This window comes from Pelophylax lessonae (assembly GCF_965119305.1).
Source record: "Pelophylax lessonae genome assembly, chromosome: 2".
Lineage (NCBI taxonomy): Eukaryota > Metazoa > Chordata > Amphibia > Anura > Ranidae > Pelophylax > Pelophylax lessonae.
The window spans coordinates 681116501-681135805 of record NC_138769.1 but is presented as its reverse complement, the minus strand read 5'-3'; the positions used below and the strand labels follow the sequence as shown (position 1 = coordinate 681135805).

The 19305-nt window shown below is 46.0% G+C and overlaps 1 protein-coding gene across 1 annotated transcript in view; it reads right to left on the bottom strand.

Moving 5' to 3' along the window:
* CWC15 (CWC15 spliceosome associated protein homolog) overlaps positions 1–12807 on the bottom strand; it is a 46099-nt gene extending 33292 nt beyond the window's left edge. Inside the window, exons 1-3 of the mRNA XM_082247196.1 lie at positions 12717–12807; positions 5837–5978; positions 4352–4464 (exon numbers count right to left, since the gene is read on the bottom strand). Coding sequence (XP_082103322.1) covers positions 4352–4464; positions 5837–5967 — 244 coding nt within the window. The 5' untranslated portion in view covers positions 5968–5978; positions 12717–12807. The remainder of the gene's footprint in view (positions 1–4351; positions 4465–5836; positions 5979–12716) is intronic.
* Positions 12808–19305: the final 6498 nt, after the last annotated feature.

The following is a 19305-nucleotide window of genomic DNA, read 5'->3' as shown; positions in this document are numbered from 1 at the left end:
AAAAAAATCAAACTGTTGATATAAATGTTTAAAGCTTTAGCTTGGTTCAGGCTCTATAAAAAAGGTAGAAGGAATCCAAACAGCTGCACTCCAAAAAAAGCATCCATCTTTATTGAGTAGTCATTAGTAAGCGCTAATTCAGAGCGAAACATGTTGGCTTTTTCTCTGTTCCAGCAGTGTTTTTTCTGCCGAATCCTGGCATTTTCATACTCTCATTAAAGATGGATGTTTTTTCACAGTGCAGCTGTTTGGATCCCTTCTACCTTTTATTGTGCATAGCTAGATGAGCTGGCAGCTAATCATATGAGAGGTATAGAGGATTGTAGTGGCGGACCCACCTGGCGAAGAGGAATATTATCCTCTAGTTTGTCATTTATTTGAAATTTTGCTGCCTAACCAAAGTTGCTTAAATAATTTCGCCTTGTAAAAGAATAGTAAATACTTAAACCTCTCCTGCTGCCAGCAACACTGAACACCGCTCTATTGTGAAGAACTTGTCCTCTAAAGTCTCTTCTGAAACCACGACTTCCAGCCAATCCCTACATCACTGCAGAACACAGTAGGTGGATGAGAGGAACCACTGAGCACTGCAGGGAACACAGTGAACCCAAAATACCCAGGAGGGTTGCTTTCTGAAGACAATTCAGAGGAGAATTTCTTTAAAGCAGGGCAAAGCTCAGCAGCACAGACAGCAAACCTTTTCTTTCTTTACTTACATTTTTTTGCTTTTACACGGGGGCTAACAAGTTCCCTATGAGATAGCAACGTTCAGGAGATAAGTTCTCTTTAGTGCCGGTTCACACTCTTGCGGCTGCGGCGATCGCATGTAATATCGGAGCGCACTGCTCCTTTATTACATGCGATCGGCTGTGCGGTGCGAATTCAGCCATACACTTTGCATGGCTAAATTCGCACCGCACCCGCACAAAAGTCGCACATGACCCTTTTTTTCAGCCGCATCAGGATCGGATCGCACAGTGGTTCACACTTGTGCGATCCGATCCTGTGCGAACTGTAAAGATCGCACTGCGATATGTGATCAAACTGGGGGTGTCGTTAACATTTCATTGACACCCCCAGCGTGAACTGTGATATTAAAAAGCGAAAAAAAAAAAACAATAATAATAAAAGGAAATAAACAAACATGTTATACTTACCTGCTCTGTACATTGGTTTTGCACAGAGCAGCCCCAATTTTCCTCTTCTTTGGTTCACTGCCAATGCTCCTGGCCCCTCCCTCCTGTCGAGTGACCCCAGAGCAAGCAGCTTGCAATGGGGGCACTCAAGCAGGCACACTCCTCAGCTGCTTCTCTATTCACAAATAGAGCCGGAACTCAGCCCCACCCCCTCTCTCTCCTCATTGGCTCACTGGCCATGATTGACAGCAGCAGAAGTCAATGGCTCCCTCTGCTCCTTCAGCCAATGAGGGGGAAACCACGGAGAGCCGATGTTCTTGTGCACATCTCTGGATCGAAAGGGAGCTCAGGTATTAGGGGAGGCTGCTGCACACAGAAGGTTTTTTGCCTTCTAAGGGAGTTTGGCAAGCAGTGAGGAGCCAGTGAGTGGGAGGGGCGAAATGCGTAGGAAGAAGAAAAAGGCCCCCCCCTTTTGGTCAGAGGTCCTTTCGGCACACCGGTGTGCAGGATAACAAGGCTTCCATCATGCCTATGAGAACAGGATGCCGAGTATAGTGTAGGCAAACAGTCTGCAACCAGCCACTACAATCAGCCTTAAGGCTATGCTGCTAAACAGATGGGAGACCATACAGGATACTTCATCCTCTTCAGGTCAGCACTAGTGGCGAGCTTAACCCATGCACACCATACACCTGTTCACAGCGCCACAGTTCTAAGTAGCATAGCCTTTCACCCATCCAAGGAATTGACTCTCAGTACAGATCTGCAGTGCAGTCATCTTTAGGGACATTATATAGAGTACATGCTGCACACGGCTCGGAGACGGATCAGAGCACAGCATATGCTGATTTGACATGATGGAAGAGGCTTGCTTATTCCTATTACATGCTATGTTATGAATGTTTTCACCAGTCCAAGTAGCAATTTAGATTGTGTGCGGCTGCAGTACTATCTTTGAAAGGATATTTACACAATCTTGCTACAAAGTTATCTACAAGCGCAGAGAAGGGGCAGACTGTTGCCCATTGCTGCCATCTCTGTACATGGCTACAATTTATTGCCAGCACAGACTGCCCTCCTGATCATAAATGCACGCCACACTTTTCAGATAGAGATTTGTAAAAAAAAAAAAAAAAAGAAAATTGAAAGTAATTTATCATTTTCCTTCCACTTCACAATTATGTGCCACTTTGTGTGGGTCTATCACTTAAAATCACAATAAAATACATTTATATTTTTGGTTGTAACATGACAAAATGTGGAAAATTTCAAGGGGTGTGATTACTTTTTCAAGGCACTGTATGGGGCTGTTGGTTACTACACACCAAACATGCAGTTTTTGATGAGCACCACAGCTTGGTTCTAGGTCAATCAGTTGCAGAATACGGATATGTTAGAAGTCTCTCTGCACAGCAGGCTGGACCTGGCAGGCTTGTTAGGAGCGCCATGTCATATAGGATATTTATCCTTTATGCAGGTTATTCTGTGTGGTTAGTCCCCATAGTTATCAGTGTGGAATGCGTCCTTCCATAGTTCTGTGCATGTCATTATTTTCTACCACTAATTGAATAGTAGTTTATTACATATATTGGCCATTGCTCTCCTTGGATTACACCGCTGTTTACATGGAGGTCTATCAGTTGCTTTAGCCTTTAGCATAGCTAACTGGACCTAGTAGACTTTGTAGAAGCATATAAAAGGAGTGTTGGATGATGGGTTATAACATACAGTATACATATACTGGCTTGAGTGGCATTTGTGTTATATTTAATCGTCTGAGCTGCGGCTTGCTAAGCTTCACATACTTTGGGCTCCACACAGGACCTGACCTATTCGGTACTAGAGGGGGGATGAGAAGTAGATTAGGAAGGGGGGAGATAGGGTCCCTGGGTATAGGGAGTGGGGTGGGTGCATGTGGAGAGTGGGGGTTATGGGGGAGGAGTGGTTCATACTAATCATTGGGGGGGGGGTTGGCTTCTATGCTGTGGCTTTGATTATAGATATCCAATAAAATCATTTGTGTGTTTGGTAGTCTTTGTAGGTGCTATATCTTTTGTGGTGTTTTTGGAAGCACTTCCCTCGATATTGGGTTTAGGCACCACTCACAGGCCATTCCCAGGTTCTGACACATTGTGTGGGGTCTTTTCTAAAAGGAGTCATTATGTCAACTACCCTCCTTTTGTTTTAACCCCCAAAAACCCACACTGTGCTTGCAGCGTGGCCCCATTCAGTTTAAACTGGTCACATTCAGTGGGCAGTACTGTGTGCCAAAATGACGGGGATAAATGATTTTGACACGCAATGATTCAAAGCATATGTAAAACCTTAAACAAAAGAAAAAGTTGCGCTAAATGATATCAATAATGCATATGAAACATACAAATCAAACTATAAGTTCATGATAATGTCAAACCAAGTGAACCAGTGAATAAATTGAGTAGGCTGATGGACTTAATGCTTTCTTCAGTGAATAATCCCAACACCACCATTAGTGATTCCGTCACCAAAATGAGGCTGAATCCTTACCAGAAAGTTATGACCATAAAGGTCATCAGCGCTTGAAGTGAACACCTCTGGGGCTTCATATATAGGAGATAGATTGGAAATTATCGTTCCCATGGTATAAATTGCAGACTTATATGGGTATAGATGTTACTCACCCTGCAGTTTAGTTTTAGCACCCGCTGGAAATACCTAGATCACTGTAATGCTATAAGATATCCTAAGCTGCCTATGAGCTCTAACAAAGCTCTTTCCAGGTAATGAACAGTGGGACATCACATAAGTTTCTGGTACTGGTATTATAGACACTATGACGAACTTATAGATTGATTTATATGTTCCATATGCATTATTGATGATATCATTTAGCGCAAATTGTTCTTTTGTTTGTTTTAAGGTGTTTGTGTCACACTTTTGGTTGCAGCTTGTGGTTTCAGATACTTATTGATTTATTCATTTGTCACATATAAGATGTAAGCGCAAATTCATTTTTCCATATGTAAAACCTTAATGTCACTTCTGCACTCCATCATCAGCATCCCCAACAAGTAGAGTCTGACACCTTTTGGGTACATACCTAGGGGGGAACTGTGAATGGATGTATCCTGGCTGAGAGGTGAGAAAAGAATTTGGACTGGGCTTTTAATTCCCTCATTGATGAAATTCGACACACTGACCAGCAATGACACCGATAAAGTCTACACTGCTCCTACCTCTTGGTGGTCGGTCTCTGTTCTTCTCTCGGACAGTCACGCGTTCTCTCTCCTCCAGCTCCCTCCTGAAGTCCCGGCTTCTCACCTCCTCAGGGGCATCCTGGGTGGTTTGCCTAGACATGTCACAAAAAAAAGTTATATATATTACCCTCCCGTACAGTACAACTACTGTTTCCCTCGGTATATAGCTGGACACAGAAATGCATATCCTGAGAATACAACGGATATACCGTACATCCCTGTTTTTGGTTTATTGGGTGAACAGTGTAATTGTTTTGATTTCTCTCAATTTAAGTCATTCGCTTACAGTGTTATTTTAAGCCTTTGCGAAAGAGAACATGATCACATGGTTTGTTTTTGACCAAGCAGTGTGGTCATCCCTGCTGGACTATAGAATACCTTCCCCTCTCCACAACATAAGGGACAGTGTTCTGTAGTCCAGCAGGTGAAAATGTGTGTTTCAGATATGTACTGAATGTTTTTTTTTTCCCCCAAAACATAAACTTCAGGTCTAAGCCCCCGTTCACACTAAGGCGACCTGGTTGCCTGACAGGTCGACGTAGGTCGCCTTCCATAGAGAAGCTGCGGACCCGTTCTAATAATAGCAACACAAGTCGCTCCAACTTAGAAAAAGGGTCCGGAGCTTCTTTGGGACGACCCGGAGCGACCTGCATAGACTTCAATGTTATGAAGTCCAAGCCGGCCGCTCCGAGATCGCGGGGCGAGCAGCGCGCCGCGACCTACGAGGTCGCCCGGCAAAGTAGCGTCGCCCCAGTGTGAACGGGGCCTAAAGCTTTAGTTCAAAGGCTTAAAGCGGAGTTCCAGCCACAAAATCATGCCTCTAGATTTTATGGCATCCGCTTCCTTAGCGTTACCTGAGCAAGAATTGGATATTCCCGGCTTTTTTTTTTTTACTTACCTTATTACAGAGGATAATATACTCACCTTTACATCTACTTCCTCCTTCCTCGGCCGCGGCCCACGCTATCACTTCCTGTCCCGCAATGCGTCCTGGGAGCTCTTACTCGTCGCTCCCAGGATGCAATGGGCAGTGACGTAGGCGGCCAGCTGCTCCTCTCATCGCGTTATTTCCAAACACCAAATGACGCGATGTTAGGCGGAGCACAGTCCGTCCCAATGGAAACAAATACTATGCCGATCGCATAGTACTGGGCATGTGCGAGATTTCACGCTGGATTCACCGGCCTCCTCCCACCAGAATCAGGAAGCAGGGCAGACATTTCCCCACAGCAGACTCGGATAACCCGGACAAAGATGGCGGCGCTCAGGAGAAATTTTATAAAGTAAGATTTTATGCTTGCCTAACTATTATTTCACTCTCTAAAACAGGATTAGTGGATGTATAAAGGTCGGAGGGTCACTGTTTGGGGAACATTAAAAAAAAAAAAAAAAAAAACGATTCTGTGGCCGGAACTCCGCTTTAATATCCCCCACAGGAAAGAGGTGCCAGATTTGCAATATTACCTGTATTTGATCTTCGTGTGTGAAGGAAGGTCTCTGCTGGAATATTGTTTGGAAAGCTGACTAAGATCTCCTTCTCCTTTCCCTCTGCCGCCCCTGGCTGGCTCAAACGTCGGCCTGGCCGCGGTAGTCATCTTCTAAACCGCTGTAATATACAACAGACAAGATCCGGACAATTATGTTAGAGTTTTATCTCAAGTAAATAAGCAAACAGAAATCAGCTTTATTCTAGAAAATAAAAACCTCCTGTGAAAAGCAGTATAAAGTTATTACTGAAACATTTGGACAGAAGTGGTTTACATATGAAATATGAAGAGGACACTTAGGCATCCTTTGCATGTCAGCTCTCCAATACCTAAATATGATGTGCTCAGCATAGCTGTTAGCAGATCCTAAGTCCACTTTTAATCAACTTACACTTTATCTGACCATACATGGGCATGTATTCATCCACCTACCCGACATCCTTCAATCTGAAAACTGAAGAAGTCAGGCAGATTTTTAGCCAAACAGCAGCTGCATCCAATCAGATGCAGCTGCTGTTCATGTATTGTGACAGCCTTGTTTAACCACTTGCATACCAGGCACTTTACCCCCTTTCTAAGGATACAGCGATCACAGAGTCCGCAATAGCGGGCGTGATCACGGGAGGATGTTATATGACGCCTGTCATTCGGCTATAGCGAGGTCAGAAAGTGGTTAAAGCGGAGTTCCGGCCACAAAATCGAAATAGTCGATTTTGGGCCATCTGCTTGCTATAGCTCACCTGAAAAAGAAATGGATAGTTAGGATTTTTTTTTTTTTTACTTATCTTGTAATTGCAGAAAAAAAATACTCACCTTCTTTCCACTTCCTCCCTCGGCCGCACAGCCTGCGCCGTCACTTCCGCTTTGCAATGATTCCTGGGAGCTGAACGTCATCGCTCCCAGGAATCAATGCGCCTGCACCGGCCCTGCTCGTCGCTTCCGGTGCAACGCCGCATTCCTTGCTAAACAGCTTCTGGGCATGCCCAGAAGCTGTGGAGGAATGCGGTGCCGCACCGGAAGTGACGAGAGGGGCCGGTGCAGGCGCATTCTGGGAGAAGAGGACACGGAAGAGGATCGCGCCGGCTTCAGCTGCCCACAACAGAGATGGCAACGCTGGAGAAGAAATTTTATAAGTTAGTATTTCTTCTTGCAGGTAAGTGCGAACCGGGACAGATCAGAGGCTATCCATTGTGGAATGTACTAGCCCTGACTGTCCCGGGGGTATGTTTATTGAAATTTTTTTTTTGTGGCTGGAACTCCGCTTTAAAGCGGAGTTCCACCCTGGGAAAGTTTTTTTTAATAAAAATACCCCCGGGACAGTCAGGGCTAGTGCATTCCACAATGGATAGCCTCTGAACTGTCCCGGGTTGCACTTACCTTTTAGAAGAAATACTTACCTTGAAAATGTATTATCCAGCACTGTCATCTCAGGTGTGGGCAGCTTGAAGCCAGCGCGATCCTCTTCTGCGTCCTCTTCCGTCCTCTTCGGTCCCACGATGCACTGCACCAACCCCGTCGTCACTTCCGGTGCCGCAGCGTCATCCCTGCACAGCTTCTGGGCATGCCCAGAAGCTGTTTAGCAAGGTATGACGGTGCCTGCACCGGAACTGACGTCGGGCCGTTGCAGGCGCATTGATTCCTGGGAGCGATGACGTTCAGCTCCCAGGAATCATTGCAAAGCCAGGAAGTGACGAATCGCCGTGGCCGCCGAGGGGAGGAAGAGGAAGTAAGGCGAGTATATTTTCTTCTATACGAGGTAAGTAAAAAAAAAAAAAAAAAAGAATTGCGATTATCCATTTGTTTTTCAGGTGACCCGGAGCGAGAAGATGGAGGTAAGTATAATTTTAGGGTGAAACTCCGCTATAAGGTCTAAAAAAAAAAAAAAAAAAAAACAAAAAAAAGTCAAAGCACCACACTGAAATTTAGGTGTCCAAAGGGGGATTTTATTCCAAATGTGTGTAATTGAATGAGCCAACTTATTTCTGGGGCCACACGGCTCCCACTTTTTATCAGGTTTTAAAGAAGAACAACGTTGATGTGGACACTGAGTGATGATGAAAGAGTACGAAGACTCCACAGGTTTAGCCCCAACCAGCAGCTGAATGTGACAAAGTCCCCTGCAGTGTCCTCCTATTCTTTTATCATTACCCCAGTCCACATCAACAATCTTAGACCCCTGATGAAGGGGGAGCTGTGTGGCCCCCGAAACATGCTGGCTTATTTATTCCTCATAAGTTTTTGAATAAATTCTCTTTTTTTTTTTTTATTTTAACGTCATTGGGAAGCTTCCGGCTCTTCTGGGTTTAGTCAATGGCGTCCCAATGATGTAACGCCAGGCCCCGCCCCCTCCTCTTTTCTCAAGGAAGGACTATGCCCCCCTGGGATATCTGACATACACTCACTGGTCTCTTTATTAGGTACATCTGTTCAATTGCTTGGTAACAGAAATTGCTAATCAGCAAACACATGGCAGCAACTCAATGCATTTAGGCATCTAGACGTGGTGAAGACAACTTGCTGCAGTTAAAACCGAGCATCAGAATGGGGAAGAAAGGGGATTTAGGTGACTTTGAAAGTGACATGGTTGTTGGTGCCAGACGGGCTGGTCTGAGTATTTCTAAAACTGCTGAGCTACTGGGATTTTCACGCACAACCATCTCTCGGGTTTACAGGGAATGGTCCTGAAAAAAAGAAAATATCCATTAAGTGGCAGTTGTGTGGAAGAAAATGCCTTATGGATGTCAGAGGTCTGAAGAGAATGGACAGACTGGTTCCAGATTATAAATAGGCAACTGTAATTCAAATACCCATTCGTTACAACCAAGGTAAGCAGAATACCATCTCTGAACGCACAACACATCAAACCTTGAAGCAGATGGGCTATAGCAGCAGAAGACCCCACCGGGTGCAACTCCTGTCAGATAAGAACCGGAAACTGAGGCTACAATTGGCACAGGTTCACCAAAATTGGACAATAGAAGATTGGAAAAACGTTGCCTGGTCTGATGAGTCTCCATTTCAGCTCCAACATTCAGATGGTGGGGTCAGAATTTGGCGTAACATGAAAGCATGGATCCATCCTGCCTTGTATCAATGGTTCAGGCTGGTGGTGGTGGTGTAATGTTTTGGGGGATATTTTCTTGGCACACTTTGGGTCCCTTTGTACCAATTGAGCATCATTTAAATGCCACAACCTACCTTAGTATTGTTGCTGACCATGTCCATCCCTTTATGACTACAGTGTACCCATCTTCTGATAGCTCCTTCCAGCAGGATAATGCACCATGTCACAAAGCTCAGATCATCTCACCACTGGTTTCCTGAATATGACGATGAGGTCTCTGTACTCCAATGGCCTCCACAGTCACCACATCTCATATCCAATAGAACACCTTTGGGATGTGGTGAAACGGGAGATTCCTTCATGGATGTGCGGGCGACAAATCTGCAGCAACTGTGTGATGCTATCATGTCAATATGGAGCAAAATCTCTGAGGAATGTTTCCAACAATGAGAAGTGGTGTACCGCTCAAGGAAAACTACTCGCCTATTGCTGAGCTGTGTCTGCACATAAAACAGGGGCTGGCCCTGCATGCATCAGAAACATGTAGGAAGAAGTCTGGACGGCTGCTTGAATCACCTTTAATGGTTCCAAATATGTAAAAAGCGACAATCCATACAGCAAATGGAATGGAAGTTAAAACAAAAAAAAAAGATCAGCTAACGTGTTTCACACCTATCTTGGTGCTTAGTCATAGCTGGAATATTGGTCAAACACACGTGTGTGTGTGTGTATATATATATATATATATACACATACACAGACACAAAAATTAGCAGATGGCTGAATGCAATCAAGCTACCAATTCAACGCATCCATGTGTGGCCAATGAAAACATAGACAGGTGATTAATCATCCCGGCAGAGAGACCAATCACTCGTCTAACCATAGATAAAAACATCCTGGGCCAAAAAGCCCAAACAGTTTAGAAAACTTGAGGAATCTCTGCCATGAAGAAATAAGACAGTTCTGAAGGGAAAAGTACTAGCAGAGTGTACCTAATAAAATGGCGGATTAGTGTAAATATCCCAGGTGGCAGAGTGGGTAAAGTGAAGGTCACTCGCCTAGATGAATGACGTACATGAGGGGCAGGCCAAAGGGTTTTCATAAAAAAAAAAGAAGCCCAAGTTGCACAGCGGAGGGGAGGAGGGATGGCAACATCCTACTGAGGGTGAAGATCCACTTTAACGTGGTTTTTAAGTCTCAGGGTTTTTCACCTTAAAGTGGAGTTCCACCCAAAAGTGGAATTTCCACTCATTTGCTTTCTCTCCCTCTCCGGTGTCACATTTGGCACCTTTGGGGGGCGGGACAGGTACCTATTTTTGACAGGTACCCTTCCCCACTTCCGGGAGACTGTCCTGGGGTGGTTTCCACCGGAAATTCCGTCCTCCTCCTCCCTCCTATGAGAATGCGCAGTGCACTTTGCACATACGCAGAATAGAGCCGGCTGTGAAGCCGAAAGGCTTCATTGCCAGTTTCCCTTAGAAAGAAAGGCGGCGACAACCAATCCGAAAATCCGCTGCGGTGCCGACATCGCGGGCTCCCTGGACAGGTAAGTGTCCTAATATTAAAAGTCAGCAGCTACAGCATTTGTACAGTATTCGTAGCTGCTGACTTGATTATTTTCCTCCAGGTGGAACTTCTCTTTAATGCATTCTGTGCAATCAGGTGAAAGACCATCTGTGCTGCAGCTCCATCCCAAACCCCCCTTCTATTTCTTACCTGAGCCGATCCAATCCAGCGATGAGTACGAGCGCAGTGGCTCCAGCTGCTGTCTTTCTTCTCTCCTCATTGGACAGATTGATAGCATCCATTAGCATTATTATCATCATCATTAGCATAGGATAATGATAGCAGCCATTGGCTCAGGCTGCTGTCATTTAAATCCAGTGACATGGGAGCAGGGACGAGTCCCGTGGTCTGTGTCAATGTTTCCCCCAGAAAAAATGGCTTTTCGTGGGGTCATCTGATTAAGAGGAGGGGTTTGGATCGCCGACGGGGGACCCCGAGTGAGGACAGCACTAGATCCCTGGACTTGTAGTGCCCTAAAATTTGGCAGCTACAGTATTTGTAGGGAGGAGGGTTCAAAATTATTTCTCAGCAAAAAAAAACATGGATGTGAATGGATGGGGGAGTTTTCTTTGAATATTAAAAATGTGTTAAATATAGTTTATGGTGCTCAGATACATTGTAATTCCACTTTAATATAAAGGGCGGCCTGGCGGGCAGCACCGGGGTCCCTGGTTAGGATCCAGGACAGGACACTATCTGTGTCCTCCCTGTACGCTGGTTTCCTCTCACACTCCAGAGACATGCTGGTAAGATGATTGGCCCCGGTCTATAATGGGCTTCCCGGTCTATACTGCCCCCAATCTATAACGGTCCCAGTCTATACTGTCCCCCCCATCTATAATGGTCCTGGTCTATACTGTCCCCCCCATCTATAATGGTCCTGGTCTATACTGTCCCCCCATCTATAATGGTCCTGGTCTATACTGTCCGCCCATCTATAATGGTCCTGGTCTATACTGTCCCCCAATCTATAATAGTCCCGGTCTATACTGTCCCCCCCATCTATAATGGTCCCGGTCTATACTGGCCCCCCATCTATAATGGTCCCAGTCTATACTGTCCCCCCATCTATAATGGTCCCAGTCTATACTGTCCCCCCATCTATAATGGTCCCGGTCTATACTGTCCCCCCCCATCTATAATGGTCCCGGTCTATACTGTCCCCCAATCTATAATGGTCCCGGTCTATACTAGCCCCCATCTATAATAGTCCCAGTCTATACTAGCCCCCCCCCCATCTATAATGGTCCCAGTGTATACTGTCCCCCCCATCTATAATGGTCCCAGTCTATACTGTCCCCCCCATCTATAATGGTCCCAGTCTATACTGTCCCCCCCCATCTATAATAGTCCCAGTCTATACTGTCCCCCCATCTATAATGGTCCCAGTCTATACTGGCCCCCCATCTATAATGGTCCCGGTCTATACTGTCCCCCCATCTATAATGGTCCCGGTCTATACTGTCCCCCCATCTATAATGGTCCCGGTCTATACTGTCCCCCCCATCTATAATGGTCCCAGTCTATACTGTCCCCCCATCTATAATGGTCCCAGTGTATACTGTCCCCCCCATCTATAATGGTCCCAGTGTATACTGTCCCCCCCATCTATAATGGTCCCAGTCTATACTGTCCCCCCCATCTATAATGGTCCCGGTCTATACTGTCCCCCCCATCTATAATGGTCCCAGTCTATACTGTCCCCCCCATCTATAATGGTCCCGGTCTATACTGTCCCCCCCATCTATAATGGTCCCAGTCTATACTGTCCCCCCATCTATAATGGTCCCGGTCTATACTGTCCCCCCCCCCATCTATAATAGTCCCAGTCTATACTAGCCCCCCCCCCCCCAATCTATAATGGTCCCAGTCTATACTGGCCCCCATCTATAATGGTCCTGGTTTATACTAGCCCCCCCCCCCATAATGGCCACCCTGTTCTATAATGGTCCTAGTATGTGAGTTTTCGGTAGGGGTCTTAGATTGTAAGCTCCTTGGGGCAGGCACTGATGATGTGAATGGACAGCTGCCAGTCTCTGCACACACCAGCTATGGACATGGAAACTTCATCATCTATGTCAGACACTTCACACACAGGGGACACCATGGACCGGTGTCAGGGACAATTTACATTCCTACACTGAACAGTCCCTCCGATGTATAGGAAGGGCAGTCAGCTCTGTACATCACCCCCAGACCCCCTCACACACAGTCCCCTTCTTACCCCGGAGGTTCCCGACCCTCCTCCAATCCGGAACAGCCTGATCCAAGCACCGGAAACGCACACCGCGTCACACGATGCTTTCCCCGGGGACACATCCGGCGCACGGCGATGGCGTCAGATTACGCGGCGCCATATTTAATACTGGCAATTTACAGGGAATAAAGATTTTATCATGTTATGTTTGATTCATAAATATGCTCTGGAGTCCTGAGGGAAAAGCTAATGAAGCTTCAGATACCAGCCAGGAACAGGACATTCATCAGGATAACAGCCATACCCTCCAACCTTCTGGGATGGCAATGAGGGCACCATATGTTTTGTCAACCAGGGTGCTGCCTGGGTCTCCCCGGGGTGCTCCAATTTACCCCGGATCAGTGTCTTGAGTTGCTTTGGTGCAGGCGGGCTGTGTGATGGGGGAGGGGGTGGAGGGTTGTCCCTTATCCCGAACACATAATAATTACACAGGTTCTGAGGCTGATATAAGGCACTAAGCAGACATCTCAAGTCTCCCGCAAGTTGCAGGAGTCTCCCGCATTTCGCCCTGCAATCACAGACACCGGCGAGCGCAGGGCGATTTTCCGGCAGGGCTGAGGACGGCAGTGTCAGAGGCGAGCTCAGCTGTAATGACTGAGAACGGAGCCACTATTTAGGTCCGGCTCACAGGCGGAGTGATATCAAGTGCACTCCGCCTGTGGGAGGAGGAGCCATACTGAGGAAGCACGCGGCTCTGCTCTCTACTGCAGCCGTGTGCTTCCTCTGTATGGCTCTGTATGCACTTAATATCACTCCGCCTGTGAGCCGGTACTACGGAGGAAATAGCGGCTCCATTTTCACAGTCCTGACAGCTGAGCTTTGACACTGCCGCCCTCAGCCCTGCCGGGATATCCACAGAGCCCAGCATACCACAGAGACTGGCACCACAGAGCCCAGCATACCACAGAGCCCAGCACCACAGAGACTGGAACCACAGAGCCCAGCATATCACAGAGCCCAGCATATCACAGAGCCCAGCACCACAGAGCCCAGCATACCACAGAGCCCAGCGCCCAGCATACCACAGAGACCGGCACCACAGAGCCCAGCATACCACAGAGCCCAGCATACCACAGAGCCCAGCACCACAGAGCCCAGTATACCACAGAGATCAGCATCACAGAGCCCAGCACCACAGCACCCAGCATACCACAGCGCCCAGCATACCACAGAGACCGGCACCACAGAGACCGGCACCACAGAGCCCAGCATACCACAGAGCCCAGCACCACAGAGCCCAGCATACCACAGAGACCGGCACCACAGAGCCCAGCATAACACAGAGCCCAGCACCACAGAGACTGGCACCACAGAGCCCAGCATACCACAGAGCCCAGCATATCACAGAGCCCAGCACCACAGAGCCGAGCATACCACAGAGACCGGCATCACAGAGCCCAGCATACCACAGAGCCCAGCATATCACAGAGCCCAGCATACCACAGAGACGGGCATCACAGAGCCCAGCATACCACAGAGACTGGCACCACAGAGCCCAGCATACCACAGAGCCCAGCATATCACAGAGCCCAGCACCACAGAGCCCAGCACCACAGAGCCTGACACCACAGAAAAAGACAAAAGAAAAGGGGCGCACCGACCTAGTGCATCACCACTAAAAGCATTTATTAAAATGTTAAAAAGTATACAGTATACTCACAAGGCAGGTGTGATAATACACACATCAATATTGCACATAAAATCTCCAAGGTGGGATGTCTGCACTAAGTGAGTTTAACTACCACCTTAATCAGCCTCAGAACCTGTGTAATTAATGTGTGGTTTTAACCGGATGAGGTGGCAACCCTAGATGTGCTAGGGGGTATCTGAAGTGAAGGGGGGCTCAGATGTAATGGGTCACTCTGGCAGGTGCAATGGACTGCGCACTAGTCTCTGCTTGGGTGACGGAGGATAAGAAGGATGAGGATGGCTTAGTAAGTCAGTCCACCACCTCCTCTGCATGATGTGGTTGGATAGCATGGGCAACATCACTAAACAGAGGAAATGATGCCCTGCCTGAGGACTGACCACTTCCACCTTTGCCTGTGGACACATACACTGTTGGCCCCCTCACAATGCCATGGGAACATCTGCCTCTCCTTGTTGGTCTCCCAGACATGATGGGAAGGTGCTTAGTAACAAAATGTAATAAAGATGTGGAAATGTGTATGTGGATACACTTTAATTAATGGAAAGTGATGTTTGGTGCACTTTAACCTGAGTACTCACTACGCAGACACACTCCACTGACACATTCCACTGACACACTACAATATACTGCAGTAAAACTGCACTGATGCACTGCAATGAACTGCATTAAATGTGCACTAAAGCACAGAAATATACTGACATGTCAGCAACTTGACAGCTTGGCAATACGCTTCAGAGTCTGGACTTCTCATCATGTGTTTCTCATTTTTATATGTTTTTATACACAGTTGTGTGATGGAGGTTGTTTTCCTTACCATTTATATCTAATTGTTGGATGTTTTAATCAATAAAAACTTTTTGGCAACATTATCTGGATCTGTCTAGGTACCTTCTTTTTATGGTTCCCTTACCTACATTTTCTTTTTTCTAAACCTGCCTCCTTGTCCACAGCTATTCCTGCCATAGCTCTAGCATCAGGCATTGAAGAGTCAGTTGAGTTATTTGAACACAGTTTCAGCTACTTGTTCCTTGACGATGCATAGCCATTACTTGATTCTGAGGTTGAGGTAGGTAGGAACATGAGCTTACAGAGAGGGGAGAACACTGGTACACAAATTGGCAGTCATGTTCCCCCAGCTGAAGCTTATTGCCAAGTTGTCTCCATTGGTAATGAGGATGGAGGAGATGATGATGATAAGGTCACTGATGTGACTTGGGTGCCAGATAGTGCAGAGGAGGAAAGTGAGGGTGAGGCACAACCGCAACGAGACAGCCATCATGGAAGAGTAGAGAGCAGCCACCCTATTCCATCACATTGTGGAGCTGTTATTTCCCCGGCACCCTTCCCACAGCTCAGCTGTCTGGGCCTTTTTAGCACATATGCAGCCGATCGCACTGTTGCAATTTGCAAACTTTGTCTCAAGCACATCAAGCATGGCAAAAACTCCAGCCATTTGGGTACCACATGCTTGACAAGGCATTTAACCTCCCACTACTAAGCAAGAGCACCTGAAAGCCACACAAAAGGGACGCAATTCTGTTCATCCTCCTTACTCACCTCAATCTACCCCTGCTATACCTCATGAGCTCTCAGCAGCCCTCACTGACAGGGATGATGATATAACGCAGAGTGTCCCAGGTCCTTGCAGTACATCTGCCAGTAGCACACAACCAGCTGTAGACTATAGTCGGCAAACTTCTCTGCCCCATCTGATGTAGCGGAAAAAAAAAATACAGTCACTGCCACCCAAATGCCCAGTGTCTAAATGCAAGCTTGTCAAAGCTGCTGGCTTTACAACTTCTGCCTTTCCTTCTGGTGGAAATCTGCCCCTTTCCATGAATTTGCAGAATGTTCTGTACCACAATGGCAGGTTCCCAGTTTCTATTTCTTTTCATGTAAGGTCATTCCAGCTCTGTATCATCACGTAGAAGGCAATGTTGTGGCATCGTTGGGCAAAGTCCACTTTACTGCTGACACGTGGTCCAGCAAGCATGGTCAGGGACACAATATGTCGTTCACCACACACTGGGTAACTCTGTTTGCAATTCAGAAGGATGCAGGACAGAGCTCAGTGCTGCAGCTTGTTGTGTCGCCACATCTCCATACATCTAGTGGTGATGATGTGATATTTGTCAGCTCTAACCCCCTGCTCCTCCTTCTCCATGCCCTCCTCTGCTGAATTGTCCTACGAACCACAAGTACCCCCTAAGCGTTTAAGGGGCTATTCAATAAATCAGGCTAAAAGGTGCCATGCAGTGCTTCAATTGGTGTGTCTAGGGGACAGGAACCACACTGGAGCAGAGATTCTTGCAGCTTTGCAGGGGCAGGTCCAGAGATGGTTCACGCGACGCCAGTTGGAGCCAGGAATGGTTGTGTGCGATAATGGCACAAACCTCCTGTCTGCCCAAAGACAGGAAAAGTTGACACGTGCCATGCCTGGCACATGTCCCCAATTTGGTGGTGCAGCATTTCCTAAATAGGTACCCAGGGTTGGAAGATCTGCTAAATCAGGCCAGAACAGTCAGTAGCCATTTCAGGCGGTCCTACACAGCCAATGCTCGGTTGGCTGAAATTCAGCGGGAATTGCACCTGCCTGAAAAACCGGCTGATTTGTGACATGCCCACCAGGTGGAACTCGACTTTAGCAATGCTGCAGTGGCTGCATGTGCAGCAGAGGGCTATCAACGACAGCCTCAGGCCGACTCAGCTTTTTTACCCCAAGCCAAAGGCTGCTGATAAAGGATGCATGCACTGTACTGTCGCCATTTGAGGAGGCCACAAGGATGGTGAGCCATGAAAATGCAGTAAAAAATCGCAAAAAAAACCCTGGTCAGGAAGGGGGTAAAATCTTCCGGGGCTTAAGTGGTTAAGGTTCACAATCTGCAATATTCAAGATATGGTTTTAGTCCAAGTTGTACAGTATATCATGGTGTGGGGCCCAGTTCATTTCCCCATCTGGCTATAAAATGATGGAGGCCTTGACCCCAAAAAAATATGTAAAATCTTCTATTCATTAATTTTTTTTAAATTTTACTTCTTATTACTTTGCTTTAATACTGTTGCCAGGAGATGACAGTATGCAGAGAAAGTGATATGTACAAGAGGAAGTAAAGTCTGTATTTTAAATCGCTTTTTTCATGTCATATATTATATGTTACATTATTTACAATTATTGCCCAGTCTAAAGTATCTAAAAACGCTTGTTACTTACTTTGTTTATTTGTTTTTTAAATATTTTTAAAATATTTTTTAAATAAATGCTTTTTCTGGGATTCGGCAGCGTCATCTTAGGTATTGTTTGCTGAGTCCCCTGTGGACGTCATTTCCGCCCTTCCTTGGGTTCCCTTGCCAAAATCTCGTGCATGCGCGATTGTGTGCTTACCAAGGGGAGAACAAGGAAGCTGGGAATGACTGCCAAGTCTCGCGTGTCTTCTCAGCTGTGCCGCAGAGCGGAACTCTCGGCAGAGGCATGATGTTAAAGAGGTAACAGAGCGTGCCGTGCATCGAGGGATGGGAAGCGCATGCGCCGGGGATGTCATGAAACATTGCAGGACGGAATACAAGAAGAAGAAACAAGTGAGGAGAATTACACAAGCAACAATATAAGTAGCTTTAGTAATGCGGATTAAAATGAGCTGAAGTTACAAACAAAAAAACATGAATTCCTAACCCAGGCAGCCCAGAACCTTATATTTTTTAATTTTATTAAATTATTTCTTTTTTTTGTTTGCATTATAAAATCTTACCTAATAAATATATGTTGCTGCACCCCAGTAGTGCATACTGATCATTGCAAAGATTAACAAAGCATAATTTATAATATCATATATAATCAATGTGACAATAATCTTCTAAGTATCCCCCAAGCATGTATTTATACTATGGTAGTCTGTATACTCCAGCCAGTAAAACAATAGTGAAAAATAAGGTAAATCAAATACACAGGGAACAACATGAAGATTGCAACTCCCAAATTGTCCTTTAAATTAAAAACATCTGATACAGTTCAGAGTAAGTCCAAAAAGGAATTATTTTGTTCTTGCTATGAACTGTATCACATGCTTTTAATTTAACCACTTAAGCCCCGGAGGATTTTCCTGCTAAAAGACCAGGGGGTATTTTGCGATTCGGCTCTGCGTGACTTTAACGGACAATTGCGCGGTCGTGCGACGCTGTACCTTAACGAATTTGACGTCCTTTTTTTCCCACAAACAGAGCTTTCTTTTGGTGGTATTTGATCACCTGTGCGATTTTTTGATCACGCGCTATAAACAAAAAAAGAGCGTCAATTTTGCAAAAATAGCAATATTTTTCACATTTTGAAATGAAATTCCCCCCAAAAAAATGTAAAAATCAAAATTTTTTAACATTTTCAGCCAATTTGTTTTATGCTACCTATGTTTGGTAAAAAAAATCGCAAAAATCGTATTTTGATTGGTTTGCGCAAAAGTTATCGCGTTTACTAACAAAGGGAAAGATTTTTGTCATTTTTGTTGTTTTTTTTTTTAACGCGTAATGGCGGCGATCTGCGATTTTTTTTGCGGTACTGCGACATTGGGGCGGACAGATCGAACCCTTGACTGACATTTTTGACACTTTTGGGGTTACCAGTGACATTTCTACAGTAATCAGTGCTATACATATGCACTGTTACTGTAAAAATACACTGGTAGTGAAGGGGTTAACTTTATTTGGGAGGGAGGGGCTGTGTGTGTCCCTAGGGGCGTGCTTTCTACTGTGATTGGCTGTGGCTTGAGCTGTAAGGACACTGATCAACGGATCTACATAGTAGATCCGTGTGATCAGTGTCTTTACACCGAGGAGAATGACAGGCAGCTTGTTTACACAAGCTGCCTGACTTTCTCCCTCTCCCCCGCCGATCGCAGAGTGGCCGGCAGACATCGG